Source organism: Lichenostomus cassidix, chromosome 5 (genome assembly GCF_008360975.1).
Source record: "Lichenostomus cassidix isolate B80296 chromosome 5, HeHo_3.0, whole genome shotgun sequence".
In the NCBI taxonomy this organism is placed as follows: Eukaryota; Metazoa; Chordata; class Aves; order Passeriformes; family Meliphagidae; genus Lichenostomus; species Lichenostomus cassidix.
Genome location: NC_139486.1, coordinates 60,452,051 through 60,479,182, shown reverse-complemented (window position 1 = coordinate 60,479,182; position 27,132 = coordinate 60,452,051). Strand labels below are relative to the sequence as shown.

Here is a 27,132-nt window from a genome sequence, read left to right as displayed (position 1 = left end):
CAGCTGAATCCTTCCTCTCCCTCCACTCCTAAATTTTTAAGCAATAAAATTTCATAGTTAATTGGGAAGGAAAAAAAATACCTGAGGAATCTCAAATGAACCCTAATTAGGTGATTAAGGTCTTCCTTCAAAAGCTAGAAAAATCTACTCCTGCTTTGATAACACAAGGTGATCTTCTCTTTGCTTTGGCTTTCATATGCTCCACCTAAGCAGCTGCAACAACCATTGTCAGAGACATCAGCTTGTTCCAGAATTGATTTTGTTCTGTCCTTAAAAAAACCCCACCATCCTCTAAACCAGAACCAAGGGTACGATGGACTCTGCTAAATTATGTGCAAAATCTGCCCCAGCTGAGGTGCTATGATAGTGCTTTTTTCACAGATCTCTTTAGGAAAAGAGAGATGAAGGAATACCTGGTTTGCAGAGACTGAACCACAAATGAAAACCAACCTGCTCAAACCATCAGTGCTCAGTTCCAATCAGGCTTCACCTTAAAAACAGAGTGTGTCACGTACCTACAGATGATGCCATGTGCCTCTAGAACTGGAGAATAACCAAGCAGCATCCTTTAGGTCTGCATTTTGAAACCAAGCACTTGCATGTAACCTACTCCATCAGCACAGTCTTTAATTGGCAAAAACACTGGGAGCAGAGATCTTGAGCACTGCAGAAATCAGCAGCAAGGGAAAAGCAAAAACAAACCACAAGAACCATTCCAACACCCCAATTCTTTTCATACTTTAAGAAGAAAAAAGCTTTTTTTAATAATGCAACCCTCAAATTTTACCTAGTGATGTACATTCATCTTCATGATTTGTACAATTATTGCATAAGATTTGTGGTGATTTACATCTTCCAGTTCAAATGACATTAGGTAGCACAATTTTGTATTCAATTCTAGTTACACTTTCAGTCAATTACACAAGTGTGAAACAAGAACAAGACAGACTATTCTCTTCAGAATGCCTTCTCCACATTTGTCCAGATGCAAAGATGGCATAATAGAGACTGTTGTGATGTTGATGGTAATCCCACACCAATTTGTGTTGCTTTGGTAGAACGTAGTGGAATGCAATGGCAAAAAAACCCCAAAAGAAACAAAAAACAAACCCAACAACAACAACAAAAAAAAATCAATGACAAAACCCCAAACAACCTTAAGAGGCCAAAAAAAATAACCAAACTTGCAGGTAGGTAAGAACCAGACACTTCTTTTTCGCAAGGCAAAGCTACTTCAAGTATTCCAAAAACTGGAAAACATTTTTTTTTTCAGTAAAAAGGTAAAGTAAGACAGTTCAACCACTGTGTAGTAAGTCCCAATACACTGGTGGCAGTGATTATACATCATGTTAGAAGGAGCACAAACCATCCTGACAATGTATGAGAGCTACAACACATTTTGCTCCACAGCACAAAGAAAATACAAGCAAAAGGGAAAGAAACAGACAAGAATCATTAAGTGATTTCTGAACAGTGAGACAAGAGGGCAAAAATATGGTTTTGATCTCAAACACACCATCATCCTGGGTATTTTCCTCTCCTTCATGCAGGACAGAGAGAAAAGGCAAATGATAAAAAAAAAGGAGAAAAGGTACACAGGCTGACTGCTTGGCACTTCTGAAAAAAGTTTTTTAACCAAAAAAAAGAATCAAGTGACTTGTAAATAGTAGCCAGTTGCCTTCCCCAAGCCTCTGTCAATACAGACATGACCACAATAATGCCAATTTTGGTGACAAGGGTCTCAATGAGAAGGCAGCACCCCAAAGAGCAGTTTCATTTTTACATATAAAAATAGTAGTCATCGTTGATTCTATTCTTCATAGCAATTTATCAGTTATGTGACAGATTCAAGTAAAAACACCTTTTTAGAGGAACACTACAGGATAATGAAAAGCATATGGACACAGCTTACTGTGAATCCTCCACTTCAGATTTGTTGAGAAACTAATTTACCCAAAAAGTTTTACCCACGGGTGAAAGTTAGTGGCACACAGCATGTGGTCATTAAGCCATAAAAAAATGTGATCCTGCAATACTGGTTGAGCACCTTCAATTCCGTCAAGCTCAAATTAAAATTTCTACTGTTAAGCACTTTGATTATCCCATTCAACCTTGTTTTTTCCCTTCCCCCTTTAAGTGGGGGACTCCAGTGATCATGGTGCAACATTCCAGCCAAAGTCCATTCCCCTTAGCTTTTTCATGGAATACAATACAGTGGAGAACAGGAATTGGAAGAAAGTAAAAGGAAGAGGCTCAGTGAAGAGCAGCATGAGAATATTGACTCTAAAAGAGAGTTCAGTTTTACCACATTGAAAACCATGAGTACAATTACTCCAGTCCAGGTTCTAACTGCTCCCAGTGACCAGCATGGCACAACCAGCATGACCCCACCATGAGAAGCAAAGAGAAACAGAGGATGTGCAAAGCAGGCAGTCCCTGTTACTAAGCTGGAATTGATTGTGTTCCAACATGATTAATTCATGAAAATTTGGTAAGATATGCTGGTGTCACATTATAATAAAAATAGTGTTTCGACTCTCACTACAAGAAGATGAAGGATTTTGTTCTGGTCCTGCCTAATCCATTAATGAATTGCAGGGCACAGCCCTTGCCACACTTGCCTGCCAGAAAAGGTAGCTCCATTTTCTTGTGCTGAAAAAAGTAGCAGGCTTAGTGGTTATATAGTTCATGTTATAAAGTGCACTGTCATTTTAAAGAGACTTTCCCTATTAAAAAAAAAAAAAAGAAAATAAAACCTGATATCAACACCCTATAAAAATAACAGCTGCAATAGTCCTTCTAAAATTGCAACTTAAAATCAAGTTAGCAAGATTCAAATCTTTTTCAGAAAAAGATATGAACACAAAATAAAAAAACCTTTCTGCAGAGGGCTGCCAAGCAAAACCTCACATAGTGTCCTACAAGCCCCTCTCCTGAGAGCATGCCACAGGAAAACCATTCCATTTCTTCCAGCTGACAACCTCAAGAAAACAGAGGTCTAAAGAAATCAGTCCTTCCCACCAGTCACCTACATAACTGCAGGTGTGGGTGCTGGTGCAGTTTTTCCATCAACTCCTCCTCTGTAGGTTCTTCCAAAACATCTCTACAAAGAAAAAGCATGAGTTGTTAGGGGCAGCAAAGGGAGCTTCTCAGCATTTGTTTTTGCAATGCACATACTGGGATGTAATGTGTGCTTGTTTCAAGAACGAAACGAGGAATTAAAATTACAATAAGCTGATGCTCCCTAAAGATGCATCTACTTGCAAGTGATCCATCCTCTACAGATGTGTCATGGAAACCAGCAGCTGTTTTCCCACAAGAAGCAGGGAAGCAATTTCCTGCACGCAGTGCAAAACAACTGAAGGTCAGTAGATTTGTTTTCCTGAAAAAACTCCCAAATGAGAACAAGCTCCCAGTGCTACTATTGAGTATCCAACGTGCACCACAAGTTCCACTAATGCACGATCATCAAGTATCAACTCACCACCCACCATTTCATACCAAGCCAAGAACATGCATCACTTTCCTCATCTTCCCTTTTCTTCCTTCCCTTGTTATTTCCTCCCTCAGCAGTTGTTCCACTCACCCCCAGCACCTCTTCTCCCATCCTGCTACGAGCACAAAGCATGTAAAGGTTAGCCTAAAGTCAGCTTAAGTCAGCTTAAAGCAGGCCTAACTAAAGCACTTGCTGAATTTCTCCCAAATAACAGATGCAGTTTGCTTTTGAGGGAGGAAACAGAAGACCTCTTGCAGCCAGCACACTCTCTTTAAAACAGACAAAGGGGAAAAAAACTACACAGATTATCAAGTCCAGCCCAACTCACCTGAACATGAGTTCAACTGTCCTCTGATATTCAATATCTGAAAGAGATTCTCGATGGCAGCGACGGTCCCACTTATGAATAAAGTTCTGAAATGTAAAAGGAACAGCAAAAAACAGAAAGGCTTCTTCTGATGGCACCAGAAAAGAGATTCTGTCTGGTCACTATGCTTGCAGATAAGGTTTGGGAGGGAGGTGAGTTTTGTTTTTAAGCACTGTCAGAGCACTGATTTATTAAGGCATCAGGATTTTGACTGGCACCAGGTCACTACCCTATTCTGGCCTTTGTTCAGGAATGAAATAACTTTCTCACCACAAACTGAAAGAACAGCAGAGCAGAAGACAGCCCTGTTGCCCTGAGCTCCTAGCAAGGACTGCCTCCCCAAGACAACCGTGTGAACTACCTGTGAGACTTCACCTGATTTGAATTTCTTCCTCTGTAAAAACCCAGCAATATATAAATATCCTGCTGGTCCAGGCATCACAACTTAAACTCAGCTACTGGTTTTGTTATGTTCCCCTATCAATTTTGAGTAACTCTGACAAATGAATATGTAGGGAGTAGACACACAGCTCAGGCAAAGGGAAAAAAAAAAGAGGAAGAAAAGTAGTGACATCCTGCTCTCCTGCTATGGAATGCTGCATCTTGGCTCTGCCAGCAACTTTTGGTCACAGCCCTGCAGAAGCAAGCAGCTAGAAGATATCCTAGACTGAAAGTTTGCCATTCTTCCTACTGTAGGAAATTTTAATTCTCAGTTCAGTCAGCAATGACAAGAACATCTCCAAAAGAAACTTTCATGGGGTTTGAGATGGGGTGAAGTGCCCTCTACAGGTTCTCAGTTCCCTCCATTACTTATAAGAAAAGTCTGCAATGATGAACCTGGAGGAGATGGTTATGATTAGCAGTGCCTTCACCATCAGAAATTTGGATTTGCAGGGAAATATGTGATGAGAAACTAGCAGAACCACATGTTCGTCATGGCATTGCTTAGGCAACTGCATTCCCACAGCTTCTCTGAAAAACTCTAGAATATGGTCTCTTGAAAATAAGTAATCAGTTCCACTCTTCTAGTGTGAAACTGAACAATGGTGGTAATTCAAACTGGGGTGGGAAGAAACACAGGCAAGCCAAATAAAATAAAAATTTAAAATTTAAAATGCTACCTTCATTTGCTGACAAATTAAAAAGCAAAAAGCCTACAGCCTGAATAACTAATGCTGAATTTAAATGTTAATGTATAAGAGACTAGCAATTTTATAGTACTTTAAATATCTCTCATCTTTATGATAAAGAGAGTGATACAATGAAAATATAAATAGCCAATGAGATGCAACCAGTTTTGTGACAAAATTGCAAATAAAACATACAATTGTCTAGGAAAAAGAAAATATTTCCTCAGCTCTTCAGGGACAGGGCAGCAAGGACAAAGGTAAAGTAAGCAGACACACAAAAAAAGTTGCCTGGGCTCTGTTCATTTCCTGCACAAATTAGATCCCATTTTGAGGATCCCACACCAAATAAACACACTTCCTTACCTCCAGAAGTAAAGCCACGAAGAGATTCACCCAGATGACAGAGGAGATCAACCACCAGGCTACAAAATAGATCTTTGCCCACCTGCAGATCAGATGAACAGACAATATATAAAGGAGGCAGTAAATAACCTCAGCCTGAAAGTGAGCAGAGCACCATGAAATCACTTTTTTTCCTTGAAATATAATACTACTACTTTCTTCATGGAAAAGGAGGTTTGGATCAAAAAATTTATGATAAAAAAATGTTTGCTTTTCATTAAGTTAGCCAACCAGACTCACTCTCCTTGGTTAACCAGCCAAGGGTCACTGGAACAGCTCAACCCAGGCTCTATCCAGTTCATTCAAACATTCCCATGGAGTCAGTAAGTACAACAAGTGAAAGATATGTCCAACATTCTGAGTCTACAAAAAATTGTTCAACCACAGAGGAAACATGAAAACATCAAGTTCATACCTGAATTGACCCAAAAGAAAGGAAAGCAGCAGATGGTAGGAACTGTGCTATGTGTATAATTCTTGTTCAGGTACTTTATCTGCTGGATTTACAAGGGACTTCTTCAGTATTATTACTGCTACTTACGGACTTGAATATCTTGAAAATGCATCCAGAAAGACTTGCCAGTTGTTCACCACCATCACATCCCAAAGGGTCACCACTGCTGCCTAAACAACGTGAGTGGAACAGAGCTCAGGTGGCTGTTTCACACATTTAAGCCTCAGAAAATGAGGAGGGGGAAGAGAAAATGAGAGGGGAAGGGGGAGGGATTTCACCAGTGATCAGACTCACAGCAAAGTCATCGAAGTTGTTGGGCCAATACTCCAGCTGTTCATAGGTGCCACACTGCAGGGTGCCATTCTCATTGGTTGTGTTGGCAGCACTGCAAGGGAATTACAGGCTGAGGTGAACACAGCTCCCTGTGAACTCTACTCCAACATGCTCCTCAGCCCCCTCTGGAGAGTTAGACTATCTCATATGGGCAGAAAACAAGGGAAATAGCTTTTAAGATAAAAGTTTTTAAGATAAAGTAGGGTAAAATTCCAAGCATTCCTGCAATTTCAGTGCAGCAAGGAGAAACAGAAGGAGTAACACAACAAAATATTGTGATTTAACATTAAAAGTAAGGTGGCTCCAAGAATAAGAGAAAAAAAATCCAACAAAACCAACCACAAACAGCTCAGAGGTAAAAAGTTGCAGATGCTTTTGAAAAACAGATTCTTTCTGAGCAGTGATCAGTGATGTTTAGAGTGTTACCTGGTATTTCCCAAGGGAACAACAGCTCCTTTAAATAGCATTATGCCAGTTATAGCAAATGCATAGAAAACCACCTGGAAGGAAAACAAGCAACTATTAGCTTTGAATATCTCTGTCATTAAATAAGAAAGCAAAATGCAATTAACACAGAATTAATATTAGTACCACAGTTAAAGTATTTGCATCAAGAACAGTGCCTGAAGCTTTTAAAGTGAAAATACTTCTCAACTGCTTGCTCTTACTTTTTAATACTCTACCCTTCAGTTGTTAAAATGCATTAAATCCTTTTATCATCTATTTTACTTCTCTGTGTCTCAGAATGCTGATATTTAACTATAAACATTGCAGAACAGCAACCTAAAACCAAAACCCAGTAGCAGCATTTACAAAGAACAATCTAAATATCTGGGGAGTTTTCTGCTGGATTGAGTGAAAATAAGCTTTTACTAAATTAACTGAAAGACAAAACCAAGCCAGTATTTTATACTCCATCAGCAACTTCCTTTAAAAATGTTACATTAGTGTAAAAATAACACAAAGGATTTGGGAACTTCTGACTTTTAATTGTTAGAAATGCAAACTGCTTTTTAAAGTTCCTTTCACTCTTAAGCAGTTGCCTGGGTGATTTTGCAATTTTTATCCTAAAAAGATAGTTCTAGAAATAACCTACAGCCTCAGTGCTAAGAAGGAGCCATTTGTCCCAAGAAAGCTTGAAGAAACTGAGTGTTCAAATGAGAAGGGGTTTTTTTGTTGGTGGTTTTTTTTTTTTTTTGCATTTGGCTACAAAACAAACCCAAGAAGGGGAAGTCTGGAAGGAACAGAAGAGAACTGCCCTGGCCTATGAACTTTGAACACCACTGGAGTAAGTTGAAGCTGACATTTCACAGCCTGCCAGAAGATGGGGCATCTGGCCTGGCAATAAAATTTATTTCATTCTTTGAAGAAAGATGTATTTAATACACTCACTGCCTGAGAAATTAGCTAATCAGCTACATTACTTTTTCAGCATGAGTGTTCCAGGCTAACCCTAGGAAAGATATTCTAGATCAGCTGGCAGTGGAGTCAGATTTCCCTACAGCAGAACCTCAGTGAGAGCTCCCATGTAGCCTCAAGAAAAAGCAAATTAAATTCAGCTGGAAGTGGCAAACACTGTGGCAGATTTGTCTCATGAGTGTGACTGTGCAGCACAACAAGGCTGTGACCAGCTAGGTTTTGCCCCAGCCAATGTCTCTATTTCAAAGTGCAACATAAGCCAACTTAAGGCCTATCCTCTCCAGATAAAAACAGAGATTATTAATGACAAAAGCAGATATTCTGGTTAAATGGCATGCCAGGTATATAGACTAGAACAATAACAAAACCAAACCTATCCAGGCACTTTTTTGCCCTTGAAGACATGGTTGCAAAGCCAGAAACTCAAGAGTTGGGAGAATTTATGTAATGGACATCACACATTGTGATCCACCCTTTAATCCCATGTTTGCTGAGTCTGTGTTCTACACAGACACACCTAAAACAGGATGGTAGAGGCTCTTAAAAGATCGTGTCCAAACATGCCATCACAAGACCTCAACCAAAAAAAAAAAAATTAAAGTTGTTTTGCTATTGAATTTAACATAAGCAAATCAGGGTAAGAAAAACTGGTCTGCTTTTAGCATGGATGAATTTTTATTTGAAACCAGAATATCCAGGCTGAGGCAATCACTCAAAGGAAGATTTAATGGATCTTTTGAAGATACTCCTGCTAACTGAGGCACTGCCACTGTGTGCTGGTCACCACAAAACAGCAGTTTATTGTGGCTTTCCTAGACATGCCCTGGAGAAGAACTGGCTGGTTAAGGTGAATTGTTATTACCGCCCATGGTGATTGCTCAAGAACTTTAACTCTGTTGGTGGCATACACTTATTATATCATAACAAAGGAAATTAGAGTCTTGCATCATGACTTACCACAAGGATTCCTGCAAAGGCTCTTAAGTTTTTCACCAGATCCAGCAGTGTAGTAACAACCAAAGCCATGAACTAAAACAGAGCAGAATTCTGTAGGTATGACATCCATCACACTTCCAATTCATACCAAGTTTTCATGAAAAGGACAAAGAATCACCTCAAGAGAACTTGCCTGCTCCCCCACCAGAGCAAACCAGCTCAACAGGCAACGATTTTGTGAGCGGCTGTGCAATAGTCAGGGCAGTTAGAGCAGAGCTATCCCACTCATGTGCAAGAGCATTGCAAACTACATGTCATTCTGAAAGGCTCTAACAAAACTTACAGCCTGACCAGCCAAGAAATCAGAGCTGTGGAGGGATAAGCAATCACCTTCATGTTGGGGATGATCCTCAGGAACCTGAACACAATGAACATGTTCACCAGGCGCACCATGTCCCACAGGGACAGCAAGCCCATCAGCTCAGGTCTCCTGGGAAAGGTGGGAGAAAGTAACCAGTCAGAGAAACAGCCCAAAGACGCATTTTAAATCCACTGGGCCACCGATAATTGTAAGTACATTCATTCACTTAGCAGGAATATCAGCTTCATTAAACTAGTAACTGATGAAGGAAGGAATCCCTTTAACCTGGCATCTTAAACATGCATAGAGAGCTCTTTGAAGTGCATATCTGTGCCTTCTGCCGGGAAGGAAGCACCCAAGAGGGTCCTTTCAGAAAACAAAGTGACCCAAAATAACTGCTAGAGAGAGATCCTTCAGGAACCCGCACAAAAGCGTGCATCAATACTTCAGGGTATGCCTGGCTGAAGAAGGGCTTTGAAAACACACTAGGTTAAAAGACTGTCTTTTCAACTTTCTTCCTTATATGTGTATGTTCCATAGGAGATGGGCATCTGCTTCAAATCTCAGCCTCAGTTTTGGCTTTTACATGGGCATGCTGAATCCTTCCTGGCTGGAAAGGAGGGCAGGTGGTGGGGGACTAAAGCTGCTAATGACAAAGGTCCTTGGTAACACAGATGTTCAATCATTATTTGAACCTCCAATAAATTCATCTCTAATAATAAAAGAAATTATTTAAGATAACACTGCACAAGAGGCATTTTCTAGATAACAGCAACATCACTGTCCTGCCCTGAAGGTGGTAATTGCTTGTTCTGTGGATGTAACACCAGCACACCTTAGGGCTCAGAGTGACTCACCTGGGTTGTAATCTAACAAAAAGACTTAACAAGAATCACTAGTGCTCCAAGATGAGACAGCAAACAACTGCCTACATTTAAGAATCAAAGGGCAAAATCAAACCCAAACATAATCAATGACAAGATCAATATTATTGTCATTAGACTGCAGCAATTACTATTCTGTCCACCATCACTTCTGGGTGATACGAGTGCAAGTAGTATTCAAATATAAACCCTTCTATAACCATAAGGTCTGACTTGTCTAACCCTCTTCAGAGATTCTAGTGTAAATTAGGATAACTTCTTGATGGCAACACAACAAATACCCTGAAAAATCAGGGAGTGCCAGTGTCTTAAGACTGAGCTTGTATGAAGACACAAAGTAACAGAATGTGTTATGAATCACCCCTGAAGATTCAGGAAATCTTAGAGAACTTCTTTGCTTTCCTCTTTTCTTTTGCAGGCAGTTTTCAAATTTTAAGATGAAGCAATGATTTTAATGGTTTTTACAACAAAAAAGAAAACAGGATACTTATCCAAAAGCTGTTTGAACTTAAGAAACTCAAAGTACATTTGTTTGCTATTCCAGTATAGACAAATAGTGTAAATCCATGGGAATTTTTTTACTAAATTTTATAGCACAAAAGCCCCTCAGACTCTGATCTGCATACTGGGTTAAGGGGTTTCATCAGCTATTTAGGAAGTCATATAACTGGGCTTATGGACAATCTGATACTGAACCATATTAGGTTACAGATGGTTGTCCATGTTGTACCAAATTCCTACTCCTGCACCCCTGGTAAGCATAGGTCTGCCAAGATATTATTTTAGATCAGATTACAGTTAAAACGAATGCATCCTTCTCAGAAGAGCTAAACAGAACATTCAAATACTAAGAAAAAAAAAACCTTCTTTCACTTATCCATATTGCATGGCCTCTAGTGATTACAAGGGTGAGAAATCCTATTACATTTGTTAAATTATGGATTTCACCAATTGTGTAACGTGTGTGAGTATGACTGTGTGTGTGTATTCCCATGACCCACCCCAGGCACTGTGCAAAGTGCTGCAGGTCACAGAGCTTACTCACCAGCCAGGATGAGGAAATCCATACACGGCAAAAGTTGCAATCTCCAGGATCTTTAGTAAGGAAACAAAAACAAAACAAAACAAACAAACAAAACAAAATTAAAATAATAAGGCATCTAAAATTTCCTTTCTTTGTCATTCTAAGTTCCAGAAATTATGTAACCTTCTTGACAGGAAACATTTTCAAGAGCTTTAAGCCACTAATCTGACTCACTTTAAAGCTCCGAATTGGCATATTTGCCTAGCTATTCCCCAAACTGACCAAATGTACACAGATCATTCAACTGTGATACAAAAAAGGATATACAGTGAATACCATCAGGCTTTTACCAAATATTTATTACAATAATCTGCCTATTTTTTTAAGAGAAAAGTGGTTGTAAACCTTGAAACAGAATGTCTCAGGGAATTTTTCCAAGTAAAAAGGCTTCTTATCATGAAAAGCACTTTTTCCATGGATTTAAATAAGCCTACCTTCAGAACACAGACCCTAAGAGAACCATGTACCCCCATGTAAACCTTCAAGCCACAGAAACCCACAACACTGGCTCATGCTGCTCAGCTCAGCAGATCAGTGTTGAAAAAAAGCAATCCCAGCTCTTGTAGCTCCTAGCCAAGAAATCCAAGAATAACATTAACTAACAAAAAACTTACCAGCAAAATTACAGTCAGAAGTCCATCAAATCTATTGCTTGGGTAAGACAAGTATCTTTTCAAGCCCATTGCTAAGATTTTCAGCAACATTTCCAGCAGATAGTAAAGGATGAAGAAGCAGTTGATAGCCTTCGCCCCCCAAATAAAAACAAAACCATTAGAATTACTGACATCTCAGGGAACAGGATTAGCTGCATGAAATACTGTTGCATCTTACCCCAAGAAAGAAATCATCTCTTTCAGATGGCTGTTTATCTGCATCCATCACCAAAACCACCTTAAACAAAAAATATTTTATTAATCTACTGCTTTGCTGCTACATAAAACAGATTTTTAAGCACGAGAACAGTTCTTCTTGCATTGCACAGACCTTTTCAAGCAGCTCAAAATACAACTTTAACTGCAAGTATTCTCTCCTTGCATGACTAAAGTGTGCCAAAAACCCAACAACTACTCAAAAAAGCAGTTATTTAAAGAGCAATAGAAGAACAAAAGCAGACATTAAGTTTATAGCAGAGAAAAACCAAAAAACAATCACAAAAAGAAAAAAAAACACTGCCCCACAACACAAAAGCCTTTTACTTACACAGATAGAAATAATATTTGCAAGGGCTACCACATTCCCCAAGTAGCCAAAGTAGGGATGGCCAAAGATAAACTGCATTTTCTGCATAAAATGGGATTGGTACTCTGGACTGGGAGGGTGCTGAAAAGAACACAAAGGATTTGCTGAGTCACAAAGCATAAGCATGTTAATACTAAGAAAATAATTTTTAAAACGCACCCAATCTCATATTTTAAAAAACCAGACATTTTCAAAGCAAAACTTCAGAGCCACAGGCTAATGCTGACATTTCATCTGGAAAATGTTTTCAAGCTGTGGCTATTAGCAGCAAGAGATCATTCCTGATTATGGCACAACACAAGGTAATGGCAAAGAAGGGATATAATCCAACCTGTCCAGTGCCCCAAGCAGATAAACTAAACACCAAGCTACTAATTGCATACATCCCTTCCCAGTTCCCAATGCTTAATTCAGAAGTCTTAGTTACACCCAAACATAGAAGAGAACAATTCCTAATTCTCAAATAGTTTAGTGCTTTGTTTTCTCTTTCTCTCTCTCCCCAAGTGGAAAAAACTTTCTGCCCATCTTCATCTGACTGCTGAGAGAACCCACTTTTTGGTCTTCATTCAGGGTTTGTAGGAAAGACTTTAAGCTATTCTGCCAGTCCAAGTCACTTAAAAACACCAACAGAATAAACAAAGATGTATTTTGTACATTAACCACCACCTAATACCAAACCAATGCTGTAAAAACCCCCAAAGCAATTTTGTTTGTGGCTATAAAAGCACCTCATGAACAGCTTAAAAATCAACGCCATGTTATCACACCTTGTGTTCATATGTTGCAAAGTTTCTTTGTACACTTCATACTAGAATGCTCTGACTTGTTTTTGCACAAGACCAGACAACTTCTGATGCTTTGTAAACGATGGTCACATACATACTTGCTTAATGGCATCTTTGTCTAGCTCTTCAAAGAGCTTCTGGAACTGGGCAGCTGACAGCTGGTCACAGGAGCACATTTTGAGTGACTTCACATGAAAGAGAAACAGCTAGATCAACATCTGCAATATGTACATCTGCAAAGTTTGCCAAAAACCCTCAGACCACCTTGGAAATCTAGGAATGTAGATGTAATACAAGCTGTTAGAGAAAGGTTCAGGACTGCCCTGCTTTAACACAACACTGCCACGTGACTGGAGGATTTGTCTGGACTTTTCTATTTTCCCTTTCTGGGATCACATGCTCTTTTGACAAACTTAAATCTTTAGTCCCATGCAGTAGTGCCACTATTGTGTAATGATCCAAGGAATGCTGCAACACAGATCTCTGGATTTGCTAGTCAGGACTGATAGTCACCAACATAAAGGCTAAGAAAATCCAGTTCTTACTCTCATGATGGCTTGCTTGCAGCGAGAATCCATCTCAACTCTCTGCAGCACTTGCAGTAAAGCCCCAACACTGACACAGGACCTATTTAAAAGGAAACAGAACGGGCCCTGCTACAGATAACCTCATAGATGGCAAAATGAACTGTTCCAGATGCATTCCTGCCTCTTTCTTCGAAAAGCAAATAAAACCAGAAGCAGAAAAAAAAAAGGAAACACACTCCACAAGAGTCCCAAACAGTGCGTTATGAACATCCAGTTAAAGAAAAAATAACTAAACAAGATGAGCAACAAAGTGCCATTTTTCAAGACTGGACCTTCAGGGAAACTATTAAACAAAACAAGATGACCAAAAACCTACTCTTTTTTTTTTTTTTCTAGCTAATCTGCTGTTTCAAGATTCTTCACTTACTGTTGTGCACTAGCAGGAGTCTCTTTCAGGGAAGACAGCACCTCAAACGCCGCCCGGATTCCCAGCCGCCTCCTGAAGAGGGAGGACTGAACTGATTTCTGAGCAGTAAAAACACCACAGAGGAAACAATTTACTCACACTTCAAGCACTATTGTGTCCTGTGGCCAGATAATACACTGGTCCTCGGGCACACATCCCAGATTTGTGATTAGAGATCAGAACAGGAGACTGCCCCAGGCCTCACTCCCTCCAAGAACTCCGTGTACACAGAGGAAGGAAGCAAGTGAGCAAACAAGGCTCTGGAGTTCAAGTAAACATCCAGGTTATGGTTTATTTTCAGTTCTGGAGGGCACAGATATATGCCTGTTGCAGAGACACTGGCAACAGCAGTGCTCAAGCATTCACAGAAATTCACACTACTGTGCAGAGAGAAGAGTTAGAGAGCTTGTCAAAGTCCAGCTTCTTTTCTAAAAGCTCAAATCCAGAGTCATGGTTTTTCATGCTTTTTTTTAAATTATAGTAATCACTTTCAAACTCAGCTACTTTACTGGGAGTCAGATTATGTCATGCTGTCATGTGAGAAAGAAGAAAATTGAAAAAGAAGAGATGAAACAGAGGAGGAGGAAAGGATTACCTAAAATCCTCTCTGCACATATTCTGTTTATCCCCTTCCAACCCCTTAATATTCTGTGATTTGCAACAACAGCTATTTAAACAGTACAGCAGATTTTCTTCTCAGAGACCAAGTTTAAGTTACTCAGTCACTTGTCCTTGTTCAGTTCTATAACAGTTTCCTTTTTCCCCCCCCTATAATAGTCAAAATTGCAGATCCACAGCATATACAGAATACCAGCAGGTAACTTTGTCACAGAAGGGGATCAAACTGTAACACCATATAAAGGGAAAAGTATCTACACCAAAGAAAATTTAGTGACTCAAAACTATCTGCAACCAGAGTGGGAGGGTTGCTTTAATACACAAATTAAACTGAATACTTCAAAAGTTCATGGTTATGGCAGAACAGAGAAATCAGGAATACTTTACTCACCAGAAGGTACCCTCGAAACTGGTTGTATATTATTGCTGTAAGCAAATTCATCAAAAACAAATTGCCTATTGGGGAAAAAGAGACTGTAAAATTTACTGAAAAGCATCTGTTTCTTTAAAAAGTTTCAATGTATGCAGCAAATCAGATGTAAAATTTTATAAGGTTCGTTTTCTTGCTTGATTTCCAAAATGTTTTTAGCATTTGAATGTACTGTAAAGTATCCATTCCCCTCTGACATGTTACCAAAAAACTCCAAACCGTAACTACCTTCCATGAAAATGATCTTACAGACACTATGCAGTAATTGGAACATAAAACCAGAGAAATTAATGATTAAACTTCCCTAGGAAAATAAAACACTGTAGCTGGTGTGCACAAGTGTCAAAGTTGAAGTGCGTTTACACTGCTGAAGACAAGAGGCAACTCACCTAATACAGTGAAGAGGATGAAGAAGATTGAATATGCTCGATTCTTCGAATATGCAGGTATCATCACTGTATCAAATTTAACAAAAATAGGAAACAATATTTTAATGCTTGAGATGCACAGTGCAGACCTCTATGAAATTTTGGCAATTGCTAAAAGCTGTCATACAGCTAGACTTTGGAGTGGCACAAATAATTACACCACAGAAGGGCAAGAATCAAGTTACTAAAGGCATGAAAAACCTTCACACAACCTTCCTCTGGCTGTACTAAGAACTATCAGCTGAAAGAGTGGTTATAGTAGTCTGAACAGAGTAATCTTACTCTGTTGTTCTCCAAAAGGAAGACAGGAGTTATTTCTGAAAGGCTGCTCACCATCAGGATTATTTGCAGTAGTCAGCAGGACCAGCAGTGATGTCAGGGAATCCGGCAAATTCCGGAAATACACCACCCACTCCTTATCCTGCTGGTTATCCTGGGCAAAGAGATGGTCATTGTCAAGAGAAATGCCAAGGAATCACTGTCTTACCAAGGCAGGGGAAAAAAAATTTAATTTTTTTTTAAAATTAACAACAGTCAGCAATCGATTTCTTACACGCATAATCAAATCTACCCCGCGGAAGGAGCCAAAGCCAATAAAAATTAAGACATTGCTCTGTATGAATACAGAGCAATCACATCACTTATTAATAGCAATTAAAGAACACGAGGAAGAACATAACTTCCCTACAGAAGTTATGTCTAGTTAGCACCTCAGAGCCAGAAGAACAATCACATCACAAACTGACAGCACAGGACTCTGAAGCAACCCTTGATTGACAGAAAAAGCATCACCTTTCAGTCTGCAACAGATACTGGTATTCTGCAGATAAAAGACTCCCTAAATATGATTCAAAAAAAACAAAAAATAACCAACAATCCCAAAAAAACAAACCAGCTTCCTCAGTAATGAAGAGCTGCCTCAACAACCACAAAAAATCCTGCCTATAAACTCCTCTCTAACACGATACTCACAGAGTGTTTCTCACTCCCCCTTTGACTTCCAAATAGAAAATTCAACATCCTCTGAATTAGTTTTTTGTTACTAAAGTTAGAAAAGTTGCTATCACTACTCCAAACAAGGTTTTCCCTTTCCTCTTGCTATCCTGTTAGATAGGTTGTCACTCATGCACAGTACAGGAATTGCTGGGCAGGTAGGAAACAGATAACTGTTCTGATTTGAAAAGAATGAAGATTTAAAATGCTGTGTACAGTATAAATGAAAACATCACATACACCTTAAACATCTTGAGGAAAGGAAATTAAAAAAAAAAAAATGAATCAGTGCTACAGCACCCAAAAATATATTTGCAATTACTTTGGCAACTAAGGCCATCAAAATTAATTTGTGGCTCAATGGAAACACAAAATGATCTGATAGTGTCAGAATGTTCATCAAAACACACTGGGAGGCTGATCTTGGATCCTCCATACATTTTTTTTTTTTTCCTGAGACCAAGAAGAGGCAGATAAAAAAGCTGCAGAGAGCAAACACCACAAACATGAATCAGGCAGCACAGGACAAACAGCCCTTGAGTCTGCAAAGATTGGAAAATGTACCCCTAGAGGACATACACAAGACAATGCAAAAATGCAGAGTCATGAATTTCATCAATAAACCTACTTTTAGAAATTGCCTGCAATATTTTGCCTTGTTAGATAAAATTAGTCTGTATGGATGTCAGAGCAGCATACCAGAATAGCAAAATCCACTCTCTAATCTGCTATTTTTTACCTAAATGTACACAAAATTGACTGGTTTAGGTATACAAGTTATAAATAGATATCCACTGGGGAAGCTCATAACTGAAATTAGATGAGACAAACAAGAGATAATACAAAGGTCCAGAATGCAAGTAAACAAAGGGGGAAAACAGACCTCTACTTCTAATTTCAGAAACTCTATAACATGGGAATTCAGGGAATTTGCTGATCATAAGGAAGACTAGAAGCAGGCTCAAGTGCAAATTACAGCAGAAATGACGGTGCAAAACTGAAATTAAGGAGAGGACCAAAATTACTGGGAGAAGTATGAAAGAAATTTTTGTGATCATAATAACATATTTATGGAAGGTCTTAAAAAATAAGAACAAAAAAACCCCAAATAATCTGGGTATGATATATTAAGTTACAGGAAGTTTAGAAGAGAAGGAACATACCAAGATCACTGGAACACAAAAATTATTTTAACCCCAAAATTTCAAATTTGCTTTTCAGAAGTAGGAAGAGAAAAACGAGAGGAAAACCAAAACAGTTCAGAAACCAAAATTAATACAGGCAAAAACCTACCAAGGCATGACCATGGACACCAGTATTGAAAGGTGAGAAAATACAGAAGAAATTAAGGTTAGCAAAAAGCTACATAGGGAAGAGAAAAAAAAGAAATGAGTGATAATATAAATGAAAAAGTGACAAGAGCTTTGGACACAGAACAGCACAGAGGGTTTCAATAAAAGCAGAGAAAATAACTCAAAGGATCAAACTGGATAAATGTATAAGGAAGTCTCCTGTATACATGAATATTATACACATGTCAGAACTTTCCAAATGGACTTCAAACTCATCTCAGCAAGTCTGACAACGTGACCTTTTCAGGGCAAACGAGTTTTATAATCCAACTAGTGAAACTAGACACGAAGTAGCTGTGCAAGTAAGGAATAAAGGCACCCTGATGTACCACAGCAGAAACAGGATGGATTACCTTTGTTCGAGCAAAGAGCAGCATGGCAAACATGGTGAAGAGACACAGATGAACAGCCAGTAGTAGAAGAACACTGTTGGAAAAAAAATACATCACAGGCATTAATAGTAACTTTGTCTTATTCTTAATATCCTCTGCTAAAAACGCAAAAGGATGCCATATAAAGAAAATCAGGGGTGTTTCTAAGAAGTTTTATTGTGATAACGGAAAGTGATGGGAATTTGGATTCAAAATAAAAATCACATTTGTGTGCTTCAGTTATTCCCTTACAAAAGGGCTCACAAAAAAAGCAGAATTAAAACCTCCCACTCAACTAGCATTAAACCTATGTCACATAAATAGTCATGGCACAACCTAGAGATCCTTTACAGCTCACAAAGTTGCCACAACCTCCACCCACTGTGGGCTGATCTCACTGAGCACTTAGCTACACCATGGAGAAGGGAGCTGCTCACACCAGAACACAAAGGAAACAACCTGCTTGCTGTGAAAGGATGTTTTCTTGGCTATTACCCACCTTGCCATTTCAGGCAACGTGCTGTTGATGCTTTTTAATGTTTTCTTCATCATAGAAGAATTCTGGAGGAGAAAGAATGGGCGAAGGATTCTTCTTATTCTCACACTCTGCAAAAAACAACCAGACACTGAGCTCCTGCAAGACTGGCAGCACAAACACTTTTATTTCAAGCTTGTCAAAAAGCACTGATACACATATCAATAAAGTCAACAGTGTAACAGAAAAAGAAGTTAGTTCTGCTCTACTGAGCTCACAAAATACCAAGAGATTTCATACTTCAGGTGCCTCATTAAAATGAGGAGAGATTGCTTCAAAAACACACATTGACATTTCAATAGCCTCATCAGGCCACTAATTAGAAACAATCTAACTGTATTGCTCAGTAGACATAACAATCTGGCAAGAGATGGCATTTTTGTATTTTCTGCTAAGGACCATGTCAAGAAAGTGATTGGGAAAGATGAGAGCTACTTTCAATACAAACAAACACACATTCTAAAAATAAGTGCTTGGTTTCAATTTTCAGACTGTTTTATAACTAAAGGGCCTGACTATTTCCCAGCAATTTCTGTCTCTGACAAAAGACTGAAATTGTTTTTTTTCCACAACACTCCAGCAAATAATCTGTTTGATTCTTGCAGTCAAGACACTTGCCAGCCTTCAAGTTATTCCTCTGACTTACTTGCTACTTCAAGTGTTTCAGCATCCTGCATTTTAGTTAGTATCAGTCTTCTCTGGGCCCCACTTAGCAGTAAAAAACACATAAAAATCACTTTCTTTATTGCTATTCTCTTGTTTATACATCCCAGCAGTTCAACTGCTCCTTCTGCCACTGCTTTGTGCGGGAGGCTCCTGTTCAAACCACCTGTCCACTATCACACCTCCAGACTTTAAAACATTTTAAGATCTTCCCTCTCTCATCCACTTCCCAGCATTTCTTCCACATTATATTTTCTTAACAAGGATTGCAAGTGCACAACAACTAATTTCATGGCAGACAAAAGCAACTGGAGTGCATTATTACATCAAGAAGGGCACTTCCAGAAGCATTTCACAAAGCAGGACACAATTGTTTTGAGCACAGCACAGCTTCAGGTTAGAAAGCAGCTGTTAAACTATGTAATTACCTTTTGCTTAAACATCACCACAGAGGCTGTGCCATTCAATTAAGAATATAATTCTCCAACTGCACAACAAGACTGGTGCCAGGCAATGAGTTTTGCCTGCTGACAGGCTAAAGCAATGAGTTTAATTTAATTTCACCAATGAACACGAAATTTACATTAAGAATCAAACAGAATTCTTTGCTAAACTACATTCCACCAATTTTTTCTGTGTTTCAGTGTATTATCCAGCTATCAAAGACCAAATACATCACACACACCTACTGACCCTCCCTTTGCAGGTTCTTTCCTTCTGCCACTCTCCACAATTAAACTGCTGATTATTGCAGCAGAAAGAAGTTCTTACCTCTTTGCAGAAGAAACTCAGTGACACAATCCAATCAGTGAGGGAAACAATTAATGTCAGTATATAAGCCATTAGCCATTTGTTTTTCCAAAATTCTTTCCATCCAATTAAGTAACTCTGGACAAGAAAAAAAAAACAAAACCAAAACTTACTTTAATAATAAAATCCAATACCCTAAAAAGTTAGCTCCACTTGTTTTCCAAGTATTTGCAATTTTACATCAGTGCTCTTAGAGAGCTTTCCAAAATCCAAACAAAAATACACTGATGAGAATTTTTTTTTTCTACAAAAGCTAAATAAAGGATGCTAAAAGTAAGAGGTGCATATAGGCCATGTGAGAGAAACCCTTTGCAAGCATGAAAAATACCCATTAAATAAACATACAAAGGGATTATCCAGAAATAAGTAACCCAAGAAAGGTCAGTTTCTGACCACTTTTATTTTGTATAAATGAACTGACATATATTTATTTATACCCCAACATTATTGCCTAATACAAGCAGCTAAGCCAAAATAATTGCACTCTTAGCAAAATTTATTTAACTCATTCCACACAATTAGGAAAATTAAGTTAAAATAAAGGGAATAAATGTCTAAAGTTAGTAAATATGCACTTGCTAGTTTCTCCTGAAATGAGGCTCTAACAAAGCAAGGCAATCTCCCATCGCAAACCCAAGACTTAAAAGAACTGCACAACACACTTCCTGTTTCATTCAACAGCAGCTGAACCAGATGCTCACCTTCACAGCCACATCAACCACAAACACGAGGAAGCAGAGCAGCTCAATGCTCTCTGTGAGGCCACAGGGAGGGTTCCAGGCGGGAAGGCGATAGCGGACATCCGACGTGACGGTGAGCGAGGAAGGCTCCTCAATGAAAGCCAAGGCCAAGATCACAGTGATGGTTAAGCTCAAAATCCTGTTTGGAGAGAGAGGAAATTAAAAATAAAACCAACAAAACCAGAAAAACCGAACAAAAAAAAACCAAAAAAAACCCCAAAAAAAACCCTACGAAACCAAAAAATGGCCACAAAATGAGTCAAAAGAATAACAAAACACTTACAGTAAAGCAATTTTCTTTGAAGTAAACCAAGCTTTACAATACCATATTTCACACAAATGGGTTAGACCACAAAACAGCACTTGACTAGCATGTTGTTGCCTGCATTAGTGATGTAACTGATGACCACCAAATAACCTGAGGTGGTGTTCTTTTGAAAGTAACAGTAGCAAACAGTCTTGCTGTTATTCGACATGTTTAGAAAGAGACACTTTGAAAGCCCTTAACACGCAGGGCTGTAAATCATGTTAATAGTCCATTCATGCAACAGTCCTGTGGCTGTTCCAAAGAGCCATCTACGTCAGCACACTTCTATAAAATTTGCTGCTTTCCACTTCTGTCATGTCCACAAGTAGTCAATCCCCTTCTTTCCCACAGTAAGTTCTTACAACGAGAAAAGCACAATTATATAATTATTTAACAAAACAGAAAGATGAAGAGGATTTTTTTTAGAAAGACTAACTCCAAAATGAAAAAGCAAAGAGAATAACCAAGTTCTTACCACTGGCAAGTCCTGGAATAGTACCATCGATAAAGCCACAGGGATTTGGAGTCCACACGGTGATTTATAGATCGATACTGGAGGCAGGAAGCAAAAAGGGTAATTCAAATTTTACATTCAGTCCGTCTCAAAGACAAAGATCAAGTTACCAAAGCAAACCAAATTAGTACATGTTATAAATTATTACAGTATCAGGTCACCTATGACCACAGAGGTACTCTACATGTGTGAAAACTGAAAGATTCTAAAGAAGCTCTCCTGTCTAAAGACCACACTGCTCAGATAATTAAACTGTGTGGCAGTCATCTGAAGCAATCACTGTCATCATTTCAAATAACAGCATTTGCAATAATTCAGTGACTATTCTATGTACTTGCTAAAATGATCCACCCACTTAATTCCCCTTTCTAACATTCATTCCACTCACAGAGCTTTTTTTGTCTTTCTCTTCCAACGAGCCATAAGATGAAAACAAATTAATTCTGAATAGAAGACCTCAACCTATGCCTTTGAATAAAACATGCTATAAAATCAGGAAACCCCTGTGATTCTCCAGGAACCCCCAAAATCTGCCCCATCCCTCCTCTGTGGCAGCTCCTGGGCTGCTCTTACTCTGTCCATGCTGAGAAGTTGCTTCCAGAAAGGTGGCCACACCCAAACACATTTGACCCCCATAAATTTCCCAACCAAAAGCCATCTAGAAGCAGCAAGAGAGCTCAAGAAGTGCCCTTCAGCACTCCCACTGCCTGGCAGATAACAGGATCTAGGAAGCTGCAGTAACAGCCAGCAAAGGAGAGACAAAGGGGGAGTGAAGACTTCCAAAGGCACCAAGCTCAGCTGAAGCTGAAGAGTTCCAGCTTCACACTTGAAGCCAGCCTTAAACTCTTAAGCTTTTACTAGCTCTTAAGATGTATAAATAGTCAGACTGAGAGGAAAATTACAGGGTTGGCTCAAATAGTTTCTCTTAGCAATAGGTTAGTCATTGTCAAAACACCCACAATCAAGCAAACCCAAACAAATAAATAAACAAAAAAAACCCATGAAAATCATTCCACAAACCAGCATCGCATTTGAAACCCTTAAAGAGATTTCATTGTGGTGAAAAACATATTTCTCCAAGGCAGAAGTTCACTGAGACTTGCATGCCACAGGAATTTGGAATTCTGATTTTGTTTTGTGAATCAAGCTGATGGTTTACGTACATTGCCTGAACACAGAAAAACTTAAAAACTGGTAGTGTGACAAATATCCAGCATGGGAAGCATAATAGCAAACAAAAGATTTATACTTACTTGTATTGCATCTTCAATAAATACTATGGCTTGGTTTATATAAAGGTCGTTATCAGCTCCAGCACCTATGAAGTTAAAAAGAAATAAGAATCACTTTGCTGTATTTTGGATAAATAAACTGATAAAACAGCTTATCAGTTCACAGAAGGTGCACAATCATGGTTCTCATGACAAAGGGCACTGTACACACACAAAAAAAGAGTTCCTGCCACATTTGCTCTGTCAGCAGCACTGTGCATTACACTAAATAAGTAATAATAATATCGAACGCATCATGCATCTTTCTGTGTTTTGTGAAAAGGTTCTCTCTTAGGTTTAAGTAGCCAGATTACACTAGTAGTTAAGTATCACCAAACCACAGAAACAAGTCCTAACAGGCCAAAAAAAAAATGAAGATTCAAATTTTTTTTTTTTACAAAGGGTACAGTCAAGCAAAGCCAGAAAAATCAGGCACTACTATTATAGCAGTTTTTACTTTTGTTTAATAAAGACGCTGCAGTGTAGAACAATCTCATTCTCTCTAAAACCAACAGGACTCTCCAGTCAGATGAGAACTAAATTAAGTGCTTTTTTAATTTGTTCTGAGAGTTACTATTACCATACCAAACAGATCAGAATATGCAGAATAACAGATCAAGACACAGCAAGGGGTGAAAGAACACAATTTGAAATAAAATAACACTAAATTAGTTACTATGCCACTTTTGAAGACCCATTACTAAGAAGTCCATGTTAAAATAAATACATAACAAATAAAGGGCAGCCACTTGTGCTTACTTGAAGTAAGACCTTTCAGGAACTAACCTGGCAATTAAGCCAAAAAGAAAAACAAAGGTAGTTAAGGTTAAAATAAGGAAGAAAAATTTTTTAAAAAATACATCTCTAAAATGAGATAAAAAACTGAGGGGGACTCGAGATATTAAAAATATATGCTAGTGTAACCTTCCCACAGAGAAGAAGAGTCCCAAGGAGCACTTCATACTGTCCCCTCCAAGGAGACAGCAGTAATAACTCAGTACACAACAAGAAAGAGTCTATCCCAGGATCAGCACAATGCTCTTCTCCAGACACCAAGCAATGCCAGAAACACCATTGCTAAGAGCCCCAGACAACTTTTATGTTCCACATGATTCAGTAGCATCAATTTCCTACAAAGACTGCAAACGACTTTTAAATGTCAGCCTTTATCTGAGCATCAGCAACAACAGTTTTGTGCTGATCCAGATATGAACCACGGGGCAAGAAAGATTTCCGTGTAAACAAGAGACAAGCCAGGCTCATGCAGTAAAGACATTATCTTCTTCATAGCATCTCACACTAGTGAGATAAAACTAAAGTTGTTTAAAGGAACTATTAGTTGAAAGGATTGCAAGGACAGCAAAAGCTTTAGGTACTTGAAGCGCACAGCAAGCCACTAGTGTTGATGCCAAGGATTTTGGAAGGGCAGAATCTAAACAACTGTTCGTGGTGTAAAAATAAAACAGGGAAATTAGCCAAAAATGTTTACTTTAGCAATTTCTCATACATTCTACCACGGGTATCCAACTTACCCTGCAAATGTTAGTCACAGCAAGTGACACTTAGTCACAAGGGATGATTAAAGCGCTGCTCGTTTGAGCACACAGGATTTACCCAAACCCCGCTGCACTTCTGACACTGCACAAACGAGCAACAAAACGCCAAGGTTCCCCTAGGTGATGCGATACCCTGAAAAGAGAGAGCCTGAGGTCCCCAAAGGATTGCATCCTGGGGGAGCTGAGATGTCAGACCCACGACAGACACCGGGCTCGAAAAAAACTTGTCCGCACTTTAGCGAAAAACCCTAAATTACATAAGGAACTAGGGAAGGCTGGGGCTGCAGCAGCAGCGCAAGGCTCGCAGCACCTGAGCGCAGCGCCTGCGGCTCCCTGCGAGCCAACCTCGCGGAGCTGCCGGGAGCAGCCCGAGCAGGGCGGCCGAGCCCCGCCGAGCCCCTCGGCAGCCCGGGGGCTCCCTGCCCTCCCGCTCCCCGCTGCCGGGAGCGCCGAGCTCCGCGGGAGAGGCGAGAGCTCCGCCCGCCCCAGCGCCCCGGGCACCGAGCTCCTCGGGCACCGCCCGCCCGGCACCGCCCGCCCCGAGCACTCACCGTCCTCGGCGGCAGCCCCGGCACCGCCGCGCCCCCGCCACAGCCCTCGGCCCGCCCGCCAGCGCCGCGGAGGCAGCAGCGGCTCCGCCTCAGCGCCGGCCTCCATCGGCACCACCGAGCGCGCTGCCGCCGCGCCGCCAGGCTGCGGGGGAGCGGGACGGGGCGGGAGGGGAGAGGAGGAGAGCGGGGGCGGGACGAGAGGGGCCGAGCCCGGCCGGGCGGCTCCGCCTGCCGCATGTGACCGGCTGAGGGAGGGCGGGAGCCGCGGGCCCAGCGGGCTCCTCCCGCCGCCGGACTGGGCGCTGTGTGCCGCCTTAGGCCCTAGAGCGCCATTTCCCGCCCGGCATACCCTGCCGAAATAGGGTATTGAAACAGGCGGGGTGTGGTGAGAGACGTGCTGGTGTGGGGAAAAGTGTCGGGTTTTCACCTGAATTTCCGCGGGGAGATCCCACACGTCGTTTACTGATGGAGAGGTGTATCACTCATGAGGAGTTGCAGCGGGTTTGCCTCACGGCAGCTCCAGGCTGGGCGCCTCAGGGAGCTGCGGGCCGTGAGGGTGGAAATTACCGCTTCCCAAATAACCATTCACAGTCCCAAATAACCATTTCATCTCTGGTCTCATAAAGTATTTAATTTGTATTGAATCACCTGGGCATTCCATAAGCAACTGTGGACTTGACTCATGTTGGTTTTGATGCTGAAAGATGCCTCACTTGAGCTACTCGCACCCTTTTCTCACTGTTCCCTCCACACGCCCTTTCCACTGCTCAGTTTCACAAAGCTGCAGTTTCAAAAGGCGTCAGGAAAATCTGACAACGCTTTTCTGCCACATACTGAGACGTGTGGCAGTACAACGATGAACACGAGAGTGTACCGATCTAATTTGCAATTGTAGCATACCGGCCCCGTCGCCTTGGCCAGCTGGAACGAGAGTCATGTTCTTTCTGCCACTGCTTCCTCCCCTCCTTCGGCGTGGGCATTTCCCCCCCAGACAAAACCGTCCTCCGCAAACTTCCCCAAGTCGAGCCTTCCCACGGGCTGCAGCTCTTCAGCAGCAGCCTGTTCCACTGAGGGCTCCTCACAGTGCCACGAGTCCTGCCAGCATGCTGCTCCAGCATGGGCTTCCCACAGGGTCACAGACTCCTTTGGGCATCCACCTGCCCTGCTGTGGATCTCTGCATCCTTGTGCTCCTCCATGGGCTGCAGGTGGATCCCTGTGCTCCTCCATGGGCTGCAGGACAATCTCAGCTCCCACACCTGGAGCACCTCCTGCCCCTCCTTCTGCACTGCTCTGGGGTCTGCAGAGTTGTTCCTCTCCCTTATTCTCACTCTCTCCTCTAGCCACAATTACATCTTGCAATAACTTTTTTTTCTTCTTAAATACGTTATCAGAGTCATTGTTCTGATAACGTATTTAAGAACTGATTGGCTTGGGCTTGGCCAGCGCCAAGTCTATCCTGGAGCTGGCTGGGATTGGCTCTGCTGGAAATGAGGGGAAACTTCCAGCAGCTTAAAGAATCCACCCCTGCAGCTTCCTCCCCCAAAATCTGGTCAAACCAACCCAATACAAGTTGCCTCCAGTAAAAAGTGGTTATCAGTAGCTACACGTTGGAATTATTTCCATCCTCAGTAGGCAACAATGCACTGATAAAACTGGAGTTATTGCTGGTAACAGTTGAAATAGAGGCATCAGATGGAACAGACTTAGTGAAAGTTTCTGGGTAGTAAAAGGAAAATAGAGGTGGCCTGGTACAATCTGTATTTAGCACGAGCAGGCAAGAAATAAAATGCAATTTGTACACGTGCTGTAAATGCCATTGCTAAGAAAGAGAAGTGTCCTTTCACCAAGTGCCCAAAATAGGGTAACCACACTAACAGGAAACATATGTAAATATATTTTTGTGCTATTATTTTTTATTTGAATGAAAGCAAATGTTTCCTCTTTCCTCTTCTGTGATTGTCAAGAAAGAGAAACCAGTGACTTCCAGAGAAAAAAAGAGAAATAAGCCTTCAAATACACAATGAATTCTTGAACTTTTGTTTAAAATTCATTCACTCCCTCTGACTGGAATGGGAAGTGGAAGTGCCCAGCTAACGGTGAAGGAAGGCA

At 40.5% G+C, this 27,132-nt stretch overlaps 1 protein-coding gene across 2 annotated transcripts; it reads right to left on the bottom strand.

Annotated features, from left to right (window-relative positions):
- TPCN2 (two pore segment channel 2) lies at window positions 1-25,977 on the bottom strand. 2 transcript variants are annotated; one of them, XM_085063317.1, is made up of 25 exons: window positions 25,923-25,977; window positions 22,898-22,962; window positions 21,606-21,682; window positions 20,785-20,962; window positions 20,045-20,161; window positions 18,575-18,681; window positions 18,058-18,130; window positions 15,693-15,792; window positions 15,321-15,386; window positions 14,893-14,957; window positions 13,845-13,942; window positions 13,436-13,517; window positions 12,989-13,075; window positions 12,067-12,186; window positions 11,698-11,757; window positions 11,481-11,609; window positions 10,828-10,877; window positions 8,928-9,027; window positions 8,559-8,630; window positions 6,609-6,682; window positions 6,144-6,234; window positions 5,937-6,019; window positions 5,357-5,438; window positions 3,825-3,910; window positions 1-3,103 (listed from the first exon to the last, which is right to left on the bottom strand). In XM_085063317.1, exons 1-25 carry the CDS (start codon window positions 25,957-25,959, stop codon window positions 3,025-3,027), a joined length of 2,178 nt encoding a protein of 725 aa, XP_084919443.1. In that variant the 5' UTR covers window positions 25,960-25,977; the 3' UTR covers window positions 1-3,024. The 2 variants fall into 2 exon arrangements, with proteins under 2 accessions (XP_084919443.1, XP_084919444.1); XM_085063318.1 differs by lacking the exon at window positions 25,923-25,977 and adding an exon at window positions 25,023-25,209.
- Between the last annotated feature and the right edge of the window lie 1,155 nt (window positions 25,978-27,132).